This window comes from Odontesthes bonariensis, chromosome 11 (genome assembly GCF_027942865.1).
Source record: "Odontesthes bonariensis isolate fOdoBon6 chromosome 11, fOdoBon6.hap1, whole genome shotgun sequence".
NCBI classification, from domain to species: domain Eukaryota; kingdom Metazoa; phylum Chordata; class Actinopteri; order Atheriniformes; family Atherinopsidae; genus Odontesthes; species Odontesthes bonariensis.
Window position 1 is genome coordinate 17635959 of NC_134516.1, and position 17361 is coordinate 17653319.

Consider the following 17361-nt stretch of genomic DNA (forward strand, 5'->3'; position numbering starts at 1 on the left):
GCTACAGTGTGTCTAACTGCTTCTGACCTTTCCCACCAAAACACGCAGCACGTCATGTGGCTGCATTTACCGGTTAACAAGGTTACGACTGGAGTCAGGACAGCAGCTGGCCATCTCTCCTGGGGGGTGGGCAGTCGAGTTTGTTGCTGATCTGTGTACAGCAGCTTATTGCACCAGGAAATACATTTGCTGCTGTGAATAGATTTAAACTGAAACAGGTGAGACGCATATTTAAAATCCCTGGAAGTTCACTGGAGTTTTTTTCTTGGGCTGTCATAGTGCCACACTGATACTGAGGGCTAAACCCATAGCTGGCACCACTTAAAGTTTTCCATTTCTTGTTTTGGTCTGAATTTAAATGGCAGTTTTACCTGTGAGATAATCCAAATTTAACTCCCAGTGGGCAGGACTTGGTTAGATGTCGTCGCTTGGAAACTACTGAATTTTGTGGTAAAGACTTGGGAAAAGCTTTAAGTTGAGTAGCCAGAATAGAGTGCATATTTCTCACATTTTTGCCCTGTTAGATTTAGAGTAGACTTTAATATTCCATTTCTGCTTTGTACCACCTTAAAAATCTCATCGTTCCCCATCAAACCACAAGATCTCTTTGCTCTGGCCTGCTTGTAACTCCCAGAATGGGAGGCAGAGCCTTCAGATTCCAGGTTTATCTCCTTTGGGACCAGCTCCCAGTTCAGATCTTTACTTAATTCATGATCATCTTAATCCTCATGTTTGTATTTTGACTCGCTTTTATTGGTTTGTGTTAATATTTCAGTGCTAGGGCAAATGATTTTCATGACTTTTGGTCATCTTTTACTCTTATTTCTTCATAATAATTATATTTTTTCTTCAATCAGGCACATTAAACGTGTGAAAAGCCCCATAATAAATTAAGATGAATTTATAGTCTTCCGTTCGACTTCCTAATTAATTACAAACTAAGGAGTCAGCTACCCTCCATCTGCTTCCTTTTATTCTGTAGAAAAAAGGACAAATCTTTCTTAAAGTATTGAAAATGCCTATTGAGTATCAGTTCATATTCCACTCAAACGTTTCACAGGAGGACACTTTGACTGAGTTTGAATGCCACTGCACATCACATTTAAGCTTTAAACAGCAATCTAAATGCACAAAGTCATCACTTTTCTATCACTTTTTCCTTAGACGAAACTCATGATTTATCATTTATTTTGACACAAAGGAAAGTAAGTAGACATTCTTGAAGTCAGATCAATCGTTTTGAAGAAAAAAATGAAAATTTAGGAAAAGTAAGTTGTTAAACAAGTCTGGATCCTGACTTAAAAGAGCCCGGTTGTTCCTGATTTAAGCCCACTTGTGCGATCAAAGAAACATTCAAGTTTTATCCACAGTCTGTTTTTCCATCTTATCCCTTCAGAAATGGAATATAATGCATTTAAATCACAAATGGTTCAAAAGACTAATATGGGATTTATATTTTAAATCAATTTGTAGCTGCCTCGTCTCTAAAAAGGCATGGATTAACACGCAAAAGTACTTTTTTCCCAGTGTTTATAAAGTTGAAAAATGATCATATTTGAACAAACTCTTCATTAATGACCCTAACATGCCTGAAGGAGCTGAAATTAAAGGTTTGAAACCCGGCAAGAGACAGAAACACCCCATTAATTAAATATTTAAGGCATCTTGGTCATCAGGCTTCAGAGGAAGCACAAACATATACAAACGTACAAAATACACGAGCATCCCCCACACACCGGATCTGTAATGGCGTTTCTTTCTGACCATTAGCACATCTAAAAATCAATACTTCACTGTATCGATTTCCAAAAACTCTCTGCAGGCGACCGCGTTAAGAGTTCAAAGGTCGTCGTCGTCGCTGCTGTCCCAGGAAGCGAGGTCTGTCGACCTTTGAGAGAGGAGTCTGTGCCTCTGTCAGGATTCCTCCCCGACTTCCTGGTTTATCACATGATGGTAGCCCCTGCTTCTGGTTGGCTCCTTCTGCCAGCAAATGACCCCGAGGAGGAGGGCGATGAGGATGAGAAGCAGAAAGCCGGACAAGGCCAGGCTGATGATGACCTCTGAAAACGGGGAAAGAAAAAACAAAAATATGACGGTAAGAGGGGTCATAAGTGGCTATGGAACTGGAAACCTGCACATCTGGAAAGGCTCCAATGCTGAAAGGTATAAACAGGTGTTAGAGCAACATCTGCTCCCTTCTTCAGGGAAGGCCTTGCTTATTTCAGCAGGACAGAGTTAAACCACATCCTGCATTTGTTCCAACAGAGTCCAGCTGCTGGACTGACCTGCTGCAGTCCAGATGTTTCACCACCTGAAACATCTGCACTGACCTGCCTGCAGTCCAGATGTTTCACCACCTGAAAACACTTAAAATACAACAAAGAAGCTCCAGAATCTTCCATCAGACAGGAATGGGACAACATTTCCTCTCCCAAAGGTCCAGCAGCTGGTCTCCTCAGTTCCCAGATGTTTACAGATGTTCTTAAAAGAAGAGGGCTCGCACAGCGTCCCAACTTTTTAAGTTCACTCTCCTTTATTCATGTAGATCTGGGTTTTAAAGAAGTGACGACTGAGACTTTATGTGAACATTTTGAAATGTTGTAAAGATAAATAATAAATCAAAATAACTATTTAAACTTCTCAATTTGAATTTCCTTACATTATCGTTGCTACAGTTTGTGACAGTTTTCAAAAGTATTTAATAAAAAAAAAAAAAAAAAGAGAAAACAATACAACAAATTCTGGGGTGCCAGTCAGGTATCCCTCCTGAAAAATAGGATAATTTAATTTAAATACTTTCGTATATGATACAGCCACACAAAGGTGTCGACCCTTAATTGGTTAAATGACAAACAGAAATGTTCTTTTCGAGCAACAGCACACAGGGGAAAAAACAAAAACTCAACAACAATATCTCTACTTTTCTGGTTTCGAACGACAGATATGGACACAAGATAGGTTCCTCCGTTTCTGTGATGGATGAACATTGATGCAAAATTCCCGGAATTTTCAAAGACGGAAACTTTCCATGGAAATTTAAGGGAATTAACTGGAATTTATGGGAATTTTCAAAATTGGTTTAAAAAAAAAAAAAAAGTTTGGCTCTTCTAGGGAACTTAAATATAGTTGAGGAAAGTATATTTTAGCATAATCTTGACTAAAACAAACAGATGCCATTCCTCAATCACATGCACAGAGCACACTGCTTACTGCACGGCTATAGGGCTCGGGCACGTGACGTCACTACGTGAGCGGCGGCCATACTGGAGGCTCAGAACTGTTTTGTTTACATTGTTTTCCACTGCGCGCAGACGTACTCCCGCCTGGTCTCGGAACTTTCTTTGTTGGTTTATCTATTTTACTTATTGTCTTTGCCACTATGGTCGCACGTTGCTGTGTCGTGGGGTGCAATAGCGTAAGCCGTGACAGGAATGGGGGGGGGAAATCGTAAATGGTTTATCTTTTTACCGGTTTCCTGCTTGGAGGCGCACCCACGGAGATAACAAAGCGTCGTCGACTAGCATGGATCGCTGCTGTAAGACGACCAAGCATAACTTTCCACTCAATCCCGGTGTTGATGAGTGTGTTCTCTGCATTTTCATTCTGGTAAGTTACAGACTTTTGTGTGCTGAGGTAAAGATCCCCGCCTTCACAAGAGGACACTGTCAGTTGGAAGCAAGGGATGTCTCAATGGGTTAAAAGCGGAGGACAAATTTCGTGTGTATGCATGTATACATGACAATAAATCTGATCTTAATCTTAATTTAATGTGGAAAATACAAGGAAAATTGCCCATCTCCATATTCACATGGAAAGGGCGATTGGAACTGTCAGAAACAATACACCTTTTTGTCAGCAAAAGTACCTATCAACATAGTTTTGCCATGCGAAGGTGAAGACAAAACATTCTTTGACAAGATTGTGTCTGTATGTTGTACTCTGACCACCATGAGCATGAGTGTTGTGCAAAGTTGAAGTCGTCTGAAATAAATATGCTTTGAGATACAGCCAAGTGTGTGTTTCATTATTTATTTACAAGTAGAGTAACATGACAAAAGTGTAAAGTGTCATTATAATTGAAACTGTTGCAAAGTATAAGCACTGACACCACATACTATATACGCAATTATGTCCTAAAGGGTGACAATCCATTCCTTGCTCGGTATTTCATAAGGGTCCAGTCCGTTTAAAACCCCAATCTTCTGTATGTACCGATATCTGGCTTCCTTCTGTAATGTATCCCGGTATATCCCACATCCTTTCTTCGATTTTAACATGCTTTTCTCTCACTTTTCTCTCACTGTTTGGTCCTTGATCTGCGTCTTGCCTCAGGGTTTGTTTACGAGATTGTGCCTCCAATATGGCGACCATATCCCAGAATGCAACGCGTGTGCCCGAGCCCTATTGAGACCACACCCCCTACTGGCACTGTGCATGCCTCCATCACATGTACAGAAGATTTCTATAAGACTGGACCACACTTTTGAGCCTGAAGCACAAAGACTATTGAAGGCACACATTTGAGCCTGTGGACTTAACAAAGTGAAGTAAGTTTTGATGATATTCTGGGGAAATATATTTATTAAATGTTTAAATTGCAAATATCAAACCAAACCTAAGGCTCTGACACAGAGCCATCCTCAACAAGGCTGGAAAGTGACACTGAAGAGGAAGACTCAGAGTTGGATGTTGCTGAGGCCCAGGAAGAGTCTATTGACTGAGCAAAAATGCAGAGGATTGCTTGAAGGAAGATTTGCATGTTTAATGGGACGTTTTGGAGGAACATTTAACATTTTGAATGGGACTTTGTGGAGATTTTTGGATGGAGGGGGGGGTTGCATTTTTGAATGAGTGGGGTTAGGGGATGGGTAATATTGAACCCAACACTCCTGTTTTTGTTCATCCATGAAACAAGTAATTAGAACGTGTTCTACTCTACTTACAAATAAATCTGTTGAAATATCTGTTAAACATTTTGTATGGATGTTTTCTCATGACTTCTGTTTATATTTATGCTTGCATATTATATTCCCAGTTAGTTCTCCTAAATTCCCATTAGTTCCCATAATTCCCATGGAAAGTTTCCAATATGGAATATATCCAAAATTCCCAAGCTTAACTTCCCATGGAAATTTACCGGAAACTTTCCGCCCCTTTGCAACCCAATGAACATTATATTCAAAATCACTATAGAGCGTAATAAATATTTTACTTTGGGAACTTACGAAAGTTGAAAGATGTCGCCATGTGCAACTGAGAGTTCCAATCTGGAATGCACGCTTGTCACGGTTTGTAAATACGTGTGTCCGCCTCTAGCGTCAAAAGGTAAACGGCCACTTAAAAAAAAAAAAAAAAAATGAGGTACTGGCGTCAACTTGAACACGGACCACTCAGGTGAGTACACGGCCATGTTTGGGGCGTGTTCGTAAGTATGGCGTAACAATAAGAGAGACGAAAACTGTGCAACACAGCTCCAGAAATTGGTACAGATGCATGAGAGCGAGCACACAGACAGATTTTATTGATCTCAGCCGGGTGTGCAGACCATGTGGATGCTGTTCTCGTTGTATTTGCAGTTTGTGCACATGGACCGATACATTTTCACAGACGCCGTGCATCCCTGAAACCGCAGAGCCCCCCTATACTGCACGCATTATGATGCAATCATGGAAAAAAATGTTACAGTGTTTTTTTTAATTAAAAATGGTCTCAAAAGAGCATTTTTATATTTTTTTTGAAAAAAAATGTTTTAGGGGGGGGGGTTATTTTGGGTATGTTGCCATACGGCAACATTGTGCGATAAAGGAACGAGCCATTGTGAATTATTCACAAATATACCCAATATTAATGAATGATTAGAGACCTGTTCTTTATAAATAAACTGTTTTTATTGTTTCATATATCAATCACTGACTTCATTCATAAATTCACAAAAATAAATTTAATTCCAGTTGAGATCTTTTGCCTTGGGGGGAACGGGTACTGCAACCGGTTCCTCCTCTTGCTCTTCAACTACCGGAATAAACAGATGGAAATTTTTAGTTTGTGCACAAACTCTCTCTCTCCCTCTTCCTCTGTGTGTGTGTGTGTGTGTCACACGTCTATGTGTGTGTGTAGCCATGCACGTGTTCGTGTGCATAGTTGCAATGTACTGTATGCCTTGTTTTGGAATGCTATAAAATGCATGACATCAGCTCACCACTTTTGCTAAGATACAATATACAAACTTTTTCATTACACATATTCTATATACCTGAGTGACACATGACACTGTACATACCTGTCTCTTCATCGTCTGAGTGAGCTAGGCCTAATTCTGCCTGCACTTGAAACTCCTCGTCGCTCATCCCTAACTCATCCTCACTTTCTGGGTCAGGAATTGCCACCTGTACTCTGGTTATGGCCTCTCTTATCCTGACATTCCCATAAAAAAACTGCTGGGTTCATTTTCTAAACAAAATAATGCATAAAAATGCAAAAATACATGAGCAAGGTGCATTCAAGCATGTATGTTTCAAAACTCTCCCAACAGACCACACTGCATAAGTATTAGCAAATGTTGTTCCATTACCGCACAATGTTGCCGTATGGCAACAAACCTATTTTACTGAATAAAAAAGTAAATAATATGTGATATTATATACATATTACATAAAAAGGCTATAACTTACCCCAGTTTCTTGCAGATATTTTTTGTATTTTGAAATGATGTCACATTCAGGAAATAATCTTCATAAAATCAGGAGCATTTCTGACAGTGACTGAAGCCATCGCCAGCGTGGGAAAGAATGGCTGTGAAAGCTAGAGGGATGTCCTGTGATGTTGTCAAAGCTTGTCATTGGCTGTAGAAGGGTTCTACCATGGATTTCAGACGAATCAGAGTCCACGTTTATTTTCAAATTTCCAGAAATCCCTCCAAAAAGGGTATGTTGCCATATGGCAACACCGTGCAGTATAGGGCTAAAATCCCGATTCACCGCCTGGACACAGCCAGGTTTTAGGTTTTATTCCGCGTCAGCAGCAGCGTGTGTTCCTCACCTTTATCGCTCCCGTGGGAAGGCAGCTGACACTCCTTGTCCCTGTCCTCTGAGATGGAGAGCTTTGTAATTCTCACAAACTCATCTAGGGGGCAGTGAAGGGTGCAGCCCGGCAGCTGGAGCGGGTACGGCTCCACGGAGGTGTCGTTTCGGTAGAACATCGACACTGAAGCAGAGCTGGGCGGACACAGAGAGGCAGGTTCAGCCGTTTTAATGCATTCTCTGTTTAAACAGTTAATATCAGAGCAATGGAACACAGGATGAGCATTACAAAGCATAAAAAACTATTCCAATTGAGTTCTATCTACCCGTTGTCGTCCGTGTGCAGCTCAAACATGTGACAGGAGGCGTAAGGTGGCTGTTTTCCATTGAAGACATCCAGGCTGGCCTGAAGAGCAGCTACGGTGGTGTCGTGCTGCAGAACAGACACATTTAAGGATATTCATGCTCTCTGAGGAAGCTCACATGACCGCGCAGCCCCTGAAGGTAACAAAAAAGGTCAAATAAAGTAGTATCCATCAACATTAACTGGCTCACCGCTGAGAGCATCATCATCTTAAGGTGCTGCGTTGAGTCTGGGACGGCCATCTTGGAAAGATTCTTGACTATTTCATTCAGCAGAATTCCTGAAAGATAAACGGCGTCTTTTATTTTACTCATTAAACCATTTAGTTAAGGACGAGTGGTGATATTTTACTGTTTTATCAATTTCTTTTGAACTCAGATAAAGCTCATAAACACCAAATATTTGCTCCAACTAGAACTCAGCTCCATTTTTAACACAAAAAATAATGCACCATTTTCTCCTTTCTTCCATCTGGGAAACTAATCATGGGAAGTTTTTTTGGAATGGGAAAAGAGCCAAACGTAAGTGTAACTGCCAACAAAAACACATCTCATTCTGAAATCAGCAAGGCTTTGCACATCAAAGATCTTGGCTGGGACTTTTTAAGCAAACACATTCTTGAGAAAACATGCCGAGTGAGACTGAACACAAAGTCTTCACGGATAGAACGTCCCACGGAGGGACACAACGAGGTGCTGAACGGTGGAGTAAGATAGCAGAGGACCAACACATAACACACAGAAAGAATTTCTCCAGTAGATAAAAGGTCACATTTATCATCTCATGGAAGAAACAAACACAAAGTTCTGAGTACGTCACTGCCCACACACACACCTCCCTGTAGCCGACTCTTCTCTTGTCGTTTGTAGACTCCAAACGTGATCTGCACACATTGAACATCAGATATTAATCCCTGCATTTCAAAACGTACGATTAGAGCCAAGATGCTGCGGCAGCTTCTACCTGAAACCCGAAGTCTTTGAGCATCCTGAGCTTCTCCATGACGCCAGGAGTCACCCAGTCAGGAGCCGACTTGTTGTGGCGGGACTGAAAACGCAACAAACACAGTTCGATGTTTAAAACCCACAAAGATCCAACAGGTCGACCCACTTTCTCTGTGCATGTGTCAGTTCAGCAGAATCTGTCCTGGCTTCTGCTGCCACTTCACACATTGTTGCTTCATTCTTGGGTGAATGCACTCCGTGACCCAGCAGCATGGCGGCATGCTAAAGTTTGGACACCCCTGGTCAGAGTTTCAGTCTCTTTGAGTAGAACACGACCCATAACCGAAAAGGCACAAAGTTAAACATGACTCATGTCTTCCTGAGTGAAAAGTGTCCTCTGCTCTCTTTCACTTCTTGTTTTTTGGGGGATTATCACACATTATTTACTCAAAAGGCTTCCTGTTTTGTGAGATTCTTGAACTGGTTTTTCTTGAGTCGCTCGGGAACCTGAGCCAGAGCCTTCTGAGGAAGTCCGCTGTGGCAGTGACGTGCATTTGGGATCATTGTCCTGTTATAGAAGCCGCCCTCTTTTCCTCTTCAGCCCCTTTACAGACATGTGACGCTTGTTAACAGAATCCTTTCCTTCCAGACATATGATCTTCATTCAAGAGATCCCTGTCCAACAAGTTCTGTTTTCACTTCATCAGCTGAAAATCAGTCATTTAAGGTGCATTTCAAGCAGAAATGATTATTATCCAGGAAGCTTAAATATTATTTCAGCCACAGGTCGTTTGTTTTTCCACTGAAGTGTGATTTATGGGGCGAATTAAAGTGTGACATCCCGCATCAGAGCGTTGGAGCTGCTGCTCTGATCAGTTGAAGCAGCAGTTGGGCTAATTACTGAAATATTGTGCATTTTTATGTTTTTTCTTAATGTAACCACTGTGAAACGCTAAGATATTAAAGTTTTATTGCTCTGATTTAGTGTTTTCTGTGCATCTTACACCCTTCCCTTTTTTACAATACTTATATATTTGCACTCTCTTTGCACCGTTTTTGGTGGCTTTAAATTTCGTTGTACCATGTATAATGACAATAAAGGCATTCTGATTCTGTGATCAGACCTGCTTCTCCTTCATAATCAATCCTGCTCCACCACCAGTTTGCACGAACGTCGAACTTTGAATGTTGTTTTCACAGACGGTACAAACTACCACTTATTATCAGGAGTCTCGTCTGAACTTTATACTGTGTTTGCATTTAATAACATCGTCAGGTGTTCATTATGCTGTTTATGTGCATGTAAGTGGATAGTAAAGAGTTACATTTACTTGAGTAAGTTTTTGAAAAAATTATACTTCTCGGAGTAGTTTTAAATCTCTCTACCTTTTACTTTTACTTGAGTAGATTTGTACAAAAGAAACTGTCCTCTTACTCCGCTACATTAGGCTACAATGAGCTCGTTACTTTTCTTCTTACCTCTTTGGTATTCTACGCCTCATTATTTTTATTATTATGTTTTATTCTGACAGAGAGAGACTTCCGCCAAAGGCTCTACCATCTGACTGTGTTTCACCAATCAGACGTAACCGTGCAGTTTGGTCACGTGACCATACTCAATCTCAGCGGTGGGACGGGTTAGCTTTACAGTTTACAGTCGTAGCAAACAAAGAAACAGATGAAAAATGTCAGAATCAACGGTGGGAAATGCAGACACAGACGAGGCCTCATACTGAAAGCATGTTTACCTTACAAAGAGTGAGAAACAGCAGCTACATTATGTGTCTTCTGTGTCAACCAAAACAAACGGACATTTCAGCAGAAACTCAACATCTAACTTGAGGAAACATGTAGCGCTAAGTTTCCTGAATTCATTTCCCCCCCATGGATAGGTGAATGTTTGTTTTTTAGGTTACATATGTTTTAAACATTTCCTAAGTCTCTTTTATTTTTTATTGAAGTACTTGAATTTACCTGGATTATTTTTAATTTAAGCTATTTTGTAATTAATTAATTGTAATTTATTTTATCAGTTGGATGAACTCTAATTTGCCTAAAGATGATTATTTAGTATTTTTGTCTGTCTGATGAATTCTTGTGTTAACAAATAAATCAGACGTTACTCAACAGTTACTCAGTACTTGAGTAGTTTTTTCACCAAGCACTTTTTTACTCTTAAAGTAATTATTTGGATGACTACTTTTTACTTTTACTTGAGTCATATTATTCTGAAGTAACAGTACTTTTACTTGAGTAAAATTTTGGCTACTCTACCCACCTCTGCTCTGCACCAACATATATGGCAGTAAGCTAATATCTGTTAGCTAACACACGGTATTTTGAGCAGGATGAGAAGAAAAAGAAGTCATTTAGAGGTGTGAGCAGCATTATTCAGTGAGTTAGTCAGAACTAACCCTCATCTATAAGAAAACCAATGCGATTAATTTTTACATAACTGTTGGGATGATGTTTGTCTAGCGCTGGATACGATCCTTTATGAATGCATGTGATGTTTATTCACACCAGGCCTTTGAATAGAGCTCTATACAAAGCTTCAGCTGTGTCTCCTCGTGTCCCGTGAAGAGAGCAGAACTTTAAAGAATCGGATGTTATAATATTATCAGATCTCACTGGAAATAGCGTGTGTGAGTCCCCTCATTGTTCAGAAAGACCCGTTTGGCTTTTGAGGCCCCTCAAAAACAGCATTATTAAACTATGTTGGGGGAATCAAAAGATCTGTTTGCTTGGAAAACTGACAAACTCTGACCGGTTGTTGTTTTTGTGCAGATAAACTGAGTGGTTTTCTATAGAAACTCAGAATACACCGGGGAGGGTCAAACATGTGTTAAAAGAAGTGTTTAACGTGACATAATGACATGGCTGTGTGCTGGCTCCCTGGCTGTGGAAAACCAAACCAGTTCTTAACTCAAAGCAGCACAGAACTGCATAAAAGTCATCTGAGAAACTTACTGAGGTGTCCAAACTTTTGCACAATTGTTTTCTCTTTTCATTGCGCTCTCTAAAGGCTTTTTGAGTTCTCTGAACTCTGCATTGCAATAAAAATGGACCCAAACGCCGCTCAGCCCAAAGTATTTAATAACTATTAGGCCAAAGAAACAGCTGGCTGTTGCACGGCGCTGCTCCTGAATCAGCTTATTTGCTAGAAGAGTTCTTTAAAACCTGATAAAAATCAGCAGAATCACAGCCAGAACACATGAGATTCGATCAGTTAGTCTAAAGATAGCTTCATTAGCTACACAGCCGTTGGATTGTCTCGATTAACAGAATATTTTTGTAGTTGTAGAAAATGTTTCTGGTTCATTTATTCATCGGAGCCCTCGAATAGTCACTCATGTCTGAATAACCTCCATATGAATAAGAACCAGGGGCTTCTCTAAATGCCATGTTGTTGTTGCCGATACAAAAACACGGATAGGAGTGTGTGTTTGAGTGCATTCTGACCTCACAGAACAGCGTGTCATACACACTCCAAACCGACTCCACAGTCGTCTTTTCCAGTCCCGTTTTATTCCTCACCAGCTCTATGATGTCCTGAAGAAGAAATACAAACAGAAACACAATGAAATGAGGAATATTTATTCTACAGATGCACACACTCATGAAAAGCAAGGATTTGTGACTTTCATATCAGAGTATTGGACTTTTTTCTGTAATTTTGAGTTATCCCGTACGGTACAATACGACCCCAATTCCAAATAAGTTGTGCAAAATGTCCCTGCGTTCTGTTTTTATTTACATTTACACATCGTTTCAAACTATTTTTGGAACTCAGATTGCATATCAACCTCAGAAAACATTATTTTTTGGAAAATCTTTTCTATTTTTGGAACAGAAAAGATCAGATTTTTTTCTTCTTTAATTTAGGAAAACTATTCTAAACTCTTCCTAACATCAGATGATCCCCAAAGATTTCCAAGAAATATTGAACAGACACAGTGTGGACGCGGCCCGGAGCGTAAGAATAAAGAAAAGGAGACGAGATGGGAAGCTGCACCTGGTATGTTTTGGTAACGTTAATGAATTCCTCTGTGTGTTCAGTTTCATTCATCAGCTGTTTGTAGCGAGGACAGTCTCCCAAAGGATATGAGAGAAGCTAAAAAAAAAATTTAAGAAATACAATTAAAAGGATGACAATAGGTTGGGCTAAATCAGCTGATCCAATCATTTCCATTTTCTACCAACCCTCTCCTCGCTCCCCGGCACCGTGTGGACGGGTATGGGCTGCCACTTGAAGCCTGGTCTGAACACCTGCTGACCACTGGGGGGGTAGAGACCTGGATGATGGTGACGGACAGCACAGACTATCAGGGTGAGGAGGAAAAGGGAGTTCTCAAAGAAAAGGGAGATAAGAAGGGGTGTCTCATGCTCTGACCTGCTAGGTTGGCCTCAGCACTCATCAGGGTGCGATCATAGTCTGTGCTGCGAACGAAGATCTGGCAACGGGAAGTTGGAAAAAACAGATCCGAACATGTTTTATCATCAAAAACGTACCACTGTGGTTAACTAGTATAATGCACCAATACAGAAAAGGGTTCCTCTGATTAAACAGATGTTTCACGTGATGGAGCGTCCACCCCGTACCTCGTGCCGGTTGTAGGATTCATTGAGGAAGTTCTTGTATCGAGTCCTAAGAAACTGGCCCAGCTGGAAGTGCTGCCTCATCCCCTCCTAGCAGTAGATTTATGATAGAAAATAAGTTTTACCCCTGTTAACATGTCCATAAGATGCACTTATGGGTTACAAATAATATCACAAGCGAAACCATCCATCAGTGATGCAGCTGAGGATTTCTGCAGAGGCGCAGAAAGACGAGTTCAGACAAAAAAAAGACTGGAAGAACCAGCCTGCTGGGTGGGACTGTGCAGCTACTCTGCCTGCGCTGTATGAACCGATGAAAATTCAATGCACTGGTGTTGTCTTTAATTCACCTGGATAGGGATTTTGTTAGATAATGCTGCAGTTTATATTTAAAAAAATAATAATAAATCAAGATTTTATTAGAGTAGAGCGACGGTGTAGAAAATGTTTTCAGGGACCACGAGAAGACACGCAGTCCGGACAGATCTGCAGGTACAGTTTAGTGAAACTATATACATGAGAGCAGCTTTATTGGGTATTCAGCTGCATCAATAAACACTTTTTTACAAAAAGATGGGATTTTAGAGCCATTTTAATCCAGTTGACGTGTACATGACTCAGCGATTCATTGCCCAACCACTTCCTCTGGATGCGTTATTCCAATGTTGTCTGATTTCAGCAGCACTAACATGTTAACACATCTTCGAAGTCCTGTTTTTAGTTGGACGAACTCAACAATTCATTTTAATCAATTACTTTTAAGGTTAATTTAAAAGCTTTAAAGCATCAGCCTGTTATCTCATTGTGTTTTCCAGCTTATAGCTCACAACTCCAGTCACCTTCAGCAGTTTCCAAAATGAACTCAAACTTAACGTTCTAAAATATCTCTTAATTTACTTTAGGTCTTTCATGGACTGGTGCGTTAGGACATTTTTACCGAAACAGAATGGTTCATTGTTAAACACTCCTTGTACCTGTGATAGCTGTCCAAAGCCTTGTGGCCAGTCACTCTCCTGGTAGGGGTCGGTAGGATAGGCTTTGACTGGTGATCTGTCACCGTGCCGAAACAGCTGAAAATAAGGAGAGAAGATGTGTCAGGTGGCATGTAACTGATGATGACACAAAAGTCCCTTTTCGAGGGAGATTTCAACATGAAAACTTCCATTATTGCTGCATAAAAAATGCTGACAAGACTCACAATGTTGGATATCTGCAAGCTGAAAGTTAGTTAAACCTTTCACTAAATAAAGACACCGCCTTATGCATGCAACATCTGCAAACACAGTGCAGCTCAACTTAGGTGCTGTTTACACATACCCGGGTATTTTGACAAACGAAGACCTTTCCCTTCGTTTGTGCCTTTCGTTTATACACAAACGGAGTTTTTTCCTCCGAAAACGAAGCTAAAAAAAAACTCCGGCAAAAGTGGAGATTTTTTAAAAACTCCGTTTAGCGTTTGTGTGTAAACTGGTTGAAAGAGACAAAAAGGGAGTTTTGGGAATGGAATGAGGAGTTGTCGTCATAGTACAGAGCCCCGCCCCTATCCGCCATGTTGGCAGGATGCTAGCGTGAAAACGCCATTCTCTCCGTCCATTGTTTATCTGGCAAGCATGGAGGTACTAGCAGCATTTCTGTTGTTAAGAGCTATACTCGCTTGTGTGATTTTGAAAATTACAGTCATACAATGTATTGAACAACAAAGACATTTTTCACGGCTTTAGCAGTTTTATAGTCCAGCGCAACGTGTAAAAGTAGCTCAGTCTCGCTATCAGTCCACACACATGAGCCTGGCGCCATATTTTCTTCTTGAAAAGGATCCGGACGTTCTTCCTGTCAGCGGTTCTCTATTAGGCTTCTGATTGGCTTGTGTGGAATTCTCATTGTTCTAACACTGCCACCGTCAGGCTTGGCGTAATTTAACAGCTCCTGATAGCATATTTATGCTGATCAACGTAGACGTGTTTTTTTTTTTTTTAAAACGGGGCTGTGTGCACCAAGTTTTTTTTGCAAACGAAGGTTAGAAAATATGCGTTTATCAAAATACCCGGGTATGTGTAAACAGCACCTAAAATTCACACCACCTAAAACCTTTGTGCTGCTTGTATCTGTGCGAGTAACGGTTATAACATTCAGTCAGCTGACGGTATAGATCTTTGTCAAACGCTAAAATCATTCACAAGCCATTGGGATGAACAGCTTTTAGCACCAGATTCTTAAAAAGAGCTGCAAATAAACAGTAAAACCAGTTTGTTTATGTCAATCATCATAACACATCTCTAAACATTACTAATATTGACATTTTACTGGGATTTTTTTATGCAAAACTGCTTGTTTTGAGTTGATTTGAAAACTACAACACTGATATAGGTAAACTGCTGTAGCAGAATCCAGTCAATTAGGTTTTGTTACTGCTGCCCACAGTTTCTAGCTCACATAAAACACTTTCAATTTCCTCTTTTCAAGCCACTAAAGAGACGTGTAACTTTTTGGTTTTTACATGCATATTGAAATCACAAATGCATGACTGATGCATCCATAACAGCCAAAAAGTTTGTAAACTCTATTTGTAGGATGGATTATCCTTTACCAAGACCTACTCTTGTCCCCTCCAGGAGCCATTCCCAGATCTCTAGCAGGAAACTAGGTAACCGTTTCTAAGAATGAGTGCAGTAAGAAGATCGTGTGGCATTAAGCGAGCTGAACAGCAGTTTCTGTAACAGCCAAAAAAGCAACTGTCATAGTAGGAAATCAATGTTGACCGGTTAACCCAGGCTACCTCTAAGTGTCATATCTTAACACTGAGATGCACAAGATGCTTTAACACTGAAAAAACATGACAGCGCTTAAAGCTATTTCAATTCTCACGTCCCTGATAGAATCATTGGCTCTTAAGTTGGATAAATAGAGGGTCAGAAATGGATCCCAAAGTAGACTGGCATAAAATGAAAACATTTTGACCTGTTCAATGAGGTCTTTGGCTGTGTTTTAGATAACACTATTTTGCATATGTCTCGTTATTTTGCATAGAAAGTAACGAGGCAGACAAAATTCACCGACCAGTGACATGCAAAGGTAATAAACACAAAAGCTTGAAGTCTTGCTTTCAAGTTATATTAGACTAAGAAGAAAAGAAACCCTCAAACCACCCACAAGGCAACAAAAATGCCATTGTATATTCCTTTGTTCCTGTCATGATAATAACTTGTTGCTGGTTCCAGGTCAGCTCTCTTAACAACGTTTACAAAGTGATTCCTTTAAAACCTGTTTGAAGTGGCCAGGTCAGACAGGTAATGCAGCACTGGCAACCAAACCACAAATATTTGAACATTTTTCAAGTTTCGGGTTGCTGATGGAGTTTTGATCACATAGCAATTACAGGTGTGGATTCAGCAAACCCCATAGCATTAGATATAAACCACATAGAAGAAGAAGAAAAATAGAATAGAAAAATACTTTATGTATCCCCCAATGGGGGAAATTCAAAATGACGTTGAAAAATTCAAAACATGAACGGTATTATTTGTTCAATGCTGAAACCTGTTACTTTACCATTATCAAAATTTGCAGTTTAACTAGTGACTTATTGATGCTAGCTAGCTAAGTGAACCAAACACAAAAACGCTATAATTTTAAAAATAACTACCACTGAAATGTATTATTTTTGTGCCGAATTGACCACAACACTTAAAAAACTCCGACAGGCTTAACTCGTATCAGATAAATAAGCATTTTTACACAGAAGTAAAGATAAACACAACACTTCCCGATATTTTACATACAGTTTTGGTGAACCAGGGATTCGCTGCTCAGAAAAAACGCAGCTTCCGAACCGTTAAAACGGAAATGGAAGTTACTCACCACGGTCACGTATACTAGTTTTTTTTCAGCAGAAACTTGTCCACACACAGAGACCACCGTGAAAAGAAAAAGCACCGCGGCGGTCACCATATTGCTGTCTGTGTGACTGGACGGCTCTGACAGAGCAAAGAAGGGCTTCATAGGGTTCCTTTTACTTCGGCAGTCAAGCCGGCCATTGCTAAATACTAACCAAGCCTGAATAAGACCGGAAGTGAAAAAATAAAATATGATGTCATAGTAGAACAAAAGCAGCAACAAATAAGTAAGGGAGATGTGCTGTTTCCATTTAATTCAAAAATATTTTTTCACCGTATTTTACGTTTTCACCCTCATGTGGACTCTTTCCTGATGAAAACAGCAGACGTTGCTTGTCCAGTCCAACATTTTATTTTTATGGGCACGGTTGGAACGGTTAAAAACAGAAGTGAGTGAACAACCAATCAGTGCCCGAGCTTGTTGTCAACGCAACGACTGTAAAGTTCAATTGAGGGATTTTTTTTCTTTAAAAACGTAATTATGTTGTCGATGTACGGGTGAAATATTAACGATAAAGCTAAACAAGCAGTTTTATGTGATG

General features: G+C 40.2%; 1 protein-coding gene across 2 annotated transcripts; it reads right to left on the reverse strand.

Annotated features, from left to right (window-relative positions):
- Positions 1-1171: 1171 nt before the first annotated feature.
- acp2 (acid phosphatase 2, lysosomal) lies at positions 1172-16955 on the reverse strand. 2 transcript variants are annotated; one of them, XM_075477831.1, is made up of 13 exons: positions 16785-16954; positions 13901-13996; positions 12930-13016; positions 12721-12781; positions 12531-12622; positions 12343-12441; positions 11790-11879; positions 8347-8430; positions 8218-8266; positions 7575-7663; positions 7346-7452; positions 7039-7214; positions 1172-2060 (listed from the first exon to the last, which is right to left on the reverse strand). In XM_075477831.1, exons 1-13 carry the CDS (start codon positions 16923-16925, stop codon positions 1915-1917), a joined length of 1317 nt encoding a protein of 438 aa, XP_075333946.1. In that variant the 5' UTR covers positions 16926-16954; the 3' UTR covers positions 1172-1914. The 2 variants fall into 2 exon arrangements, with proteins under 2 accessions (XP_075333946.1, XP_075333948.1); XM_075477833.1 differs by lacking the exon at positions 1172-2060 and adding an exon at positions 5883-6012 and having other exon boundaries at positions 16785-16955.
- Positions 16956-17361: the final 406 nt, after the last annotated feature.

Bases quoted from the DNA above. Each gene is read 5' to 3' on its own strand.
- acp2 (XM_075477831.1), bottom strand. From the start codon at position 16,925: ATGAAGCCCTTCTTTGCTCTGTCAGAGCCGTCCAGTCACACAGACAGC. The intron at 13,017-13,900 runs GTACAAGGAGTG...ATCTACTGCTAG, and splicing joins GCTTTGGACAGCTATCACAG to GAGGGGATGAGGCAGCACTT. The intron at 8,431-11,789 runs GTCAGAATGCAC...TTGCGTTTTCAG, and splicing joins ATGACACGCTGTTCTGTGAG to TCCCGCCACAACAAGTCGGC.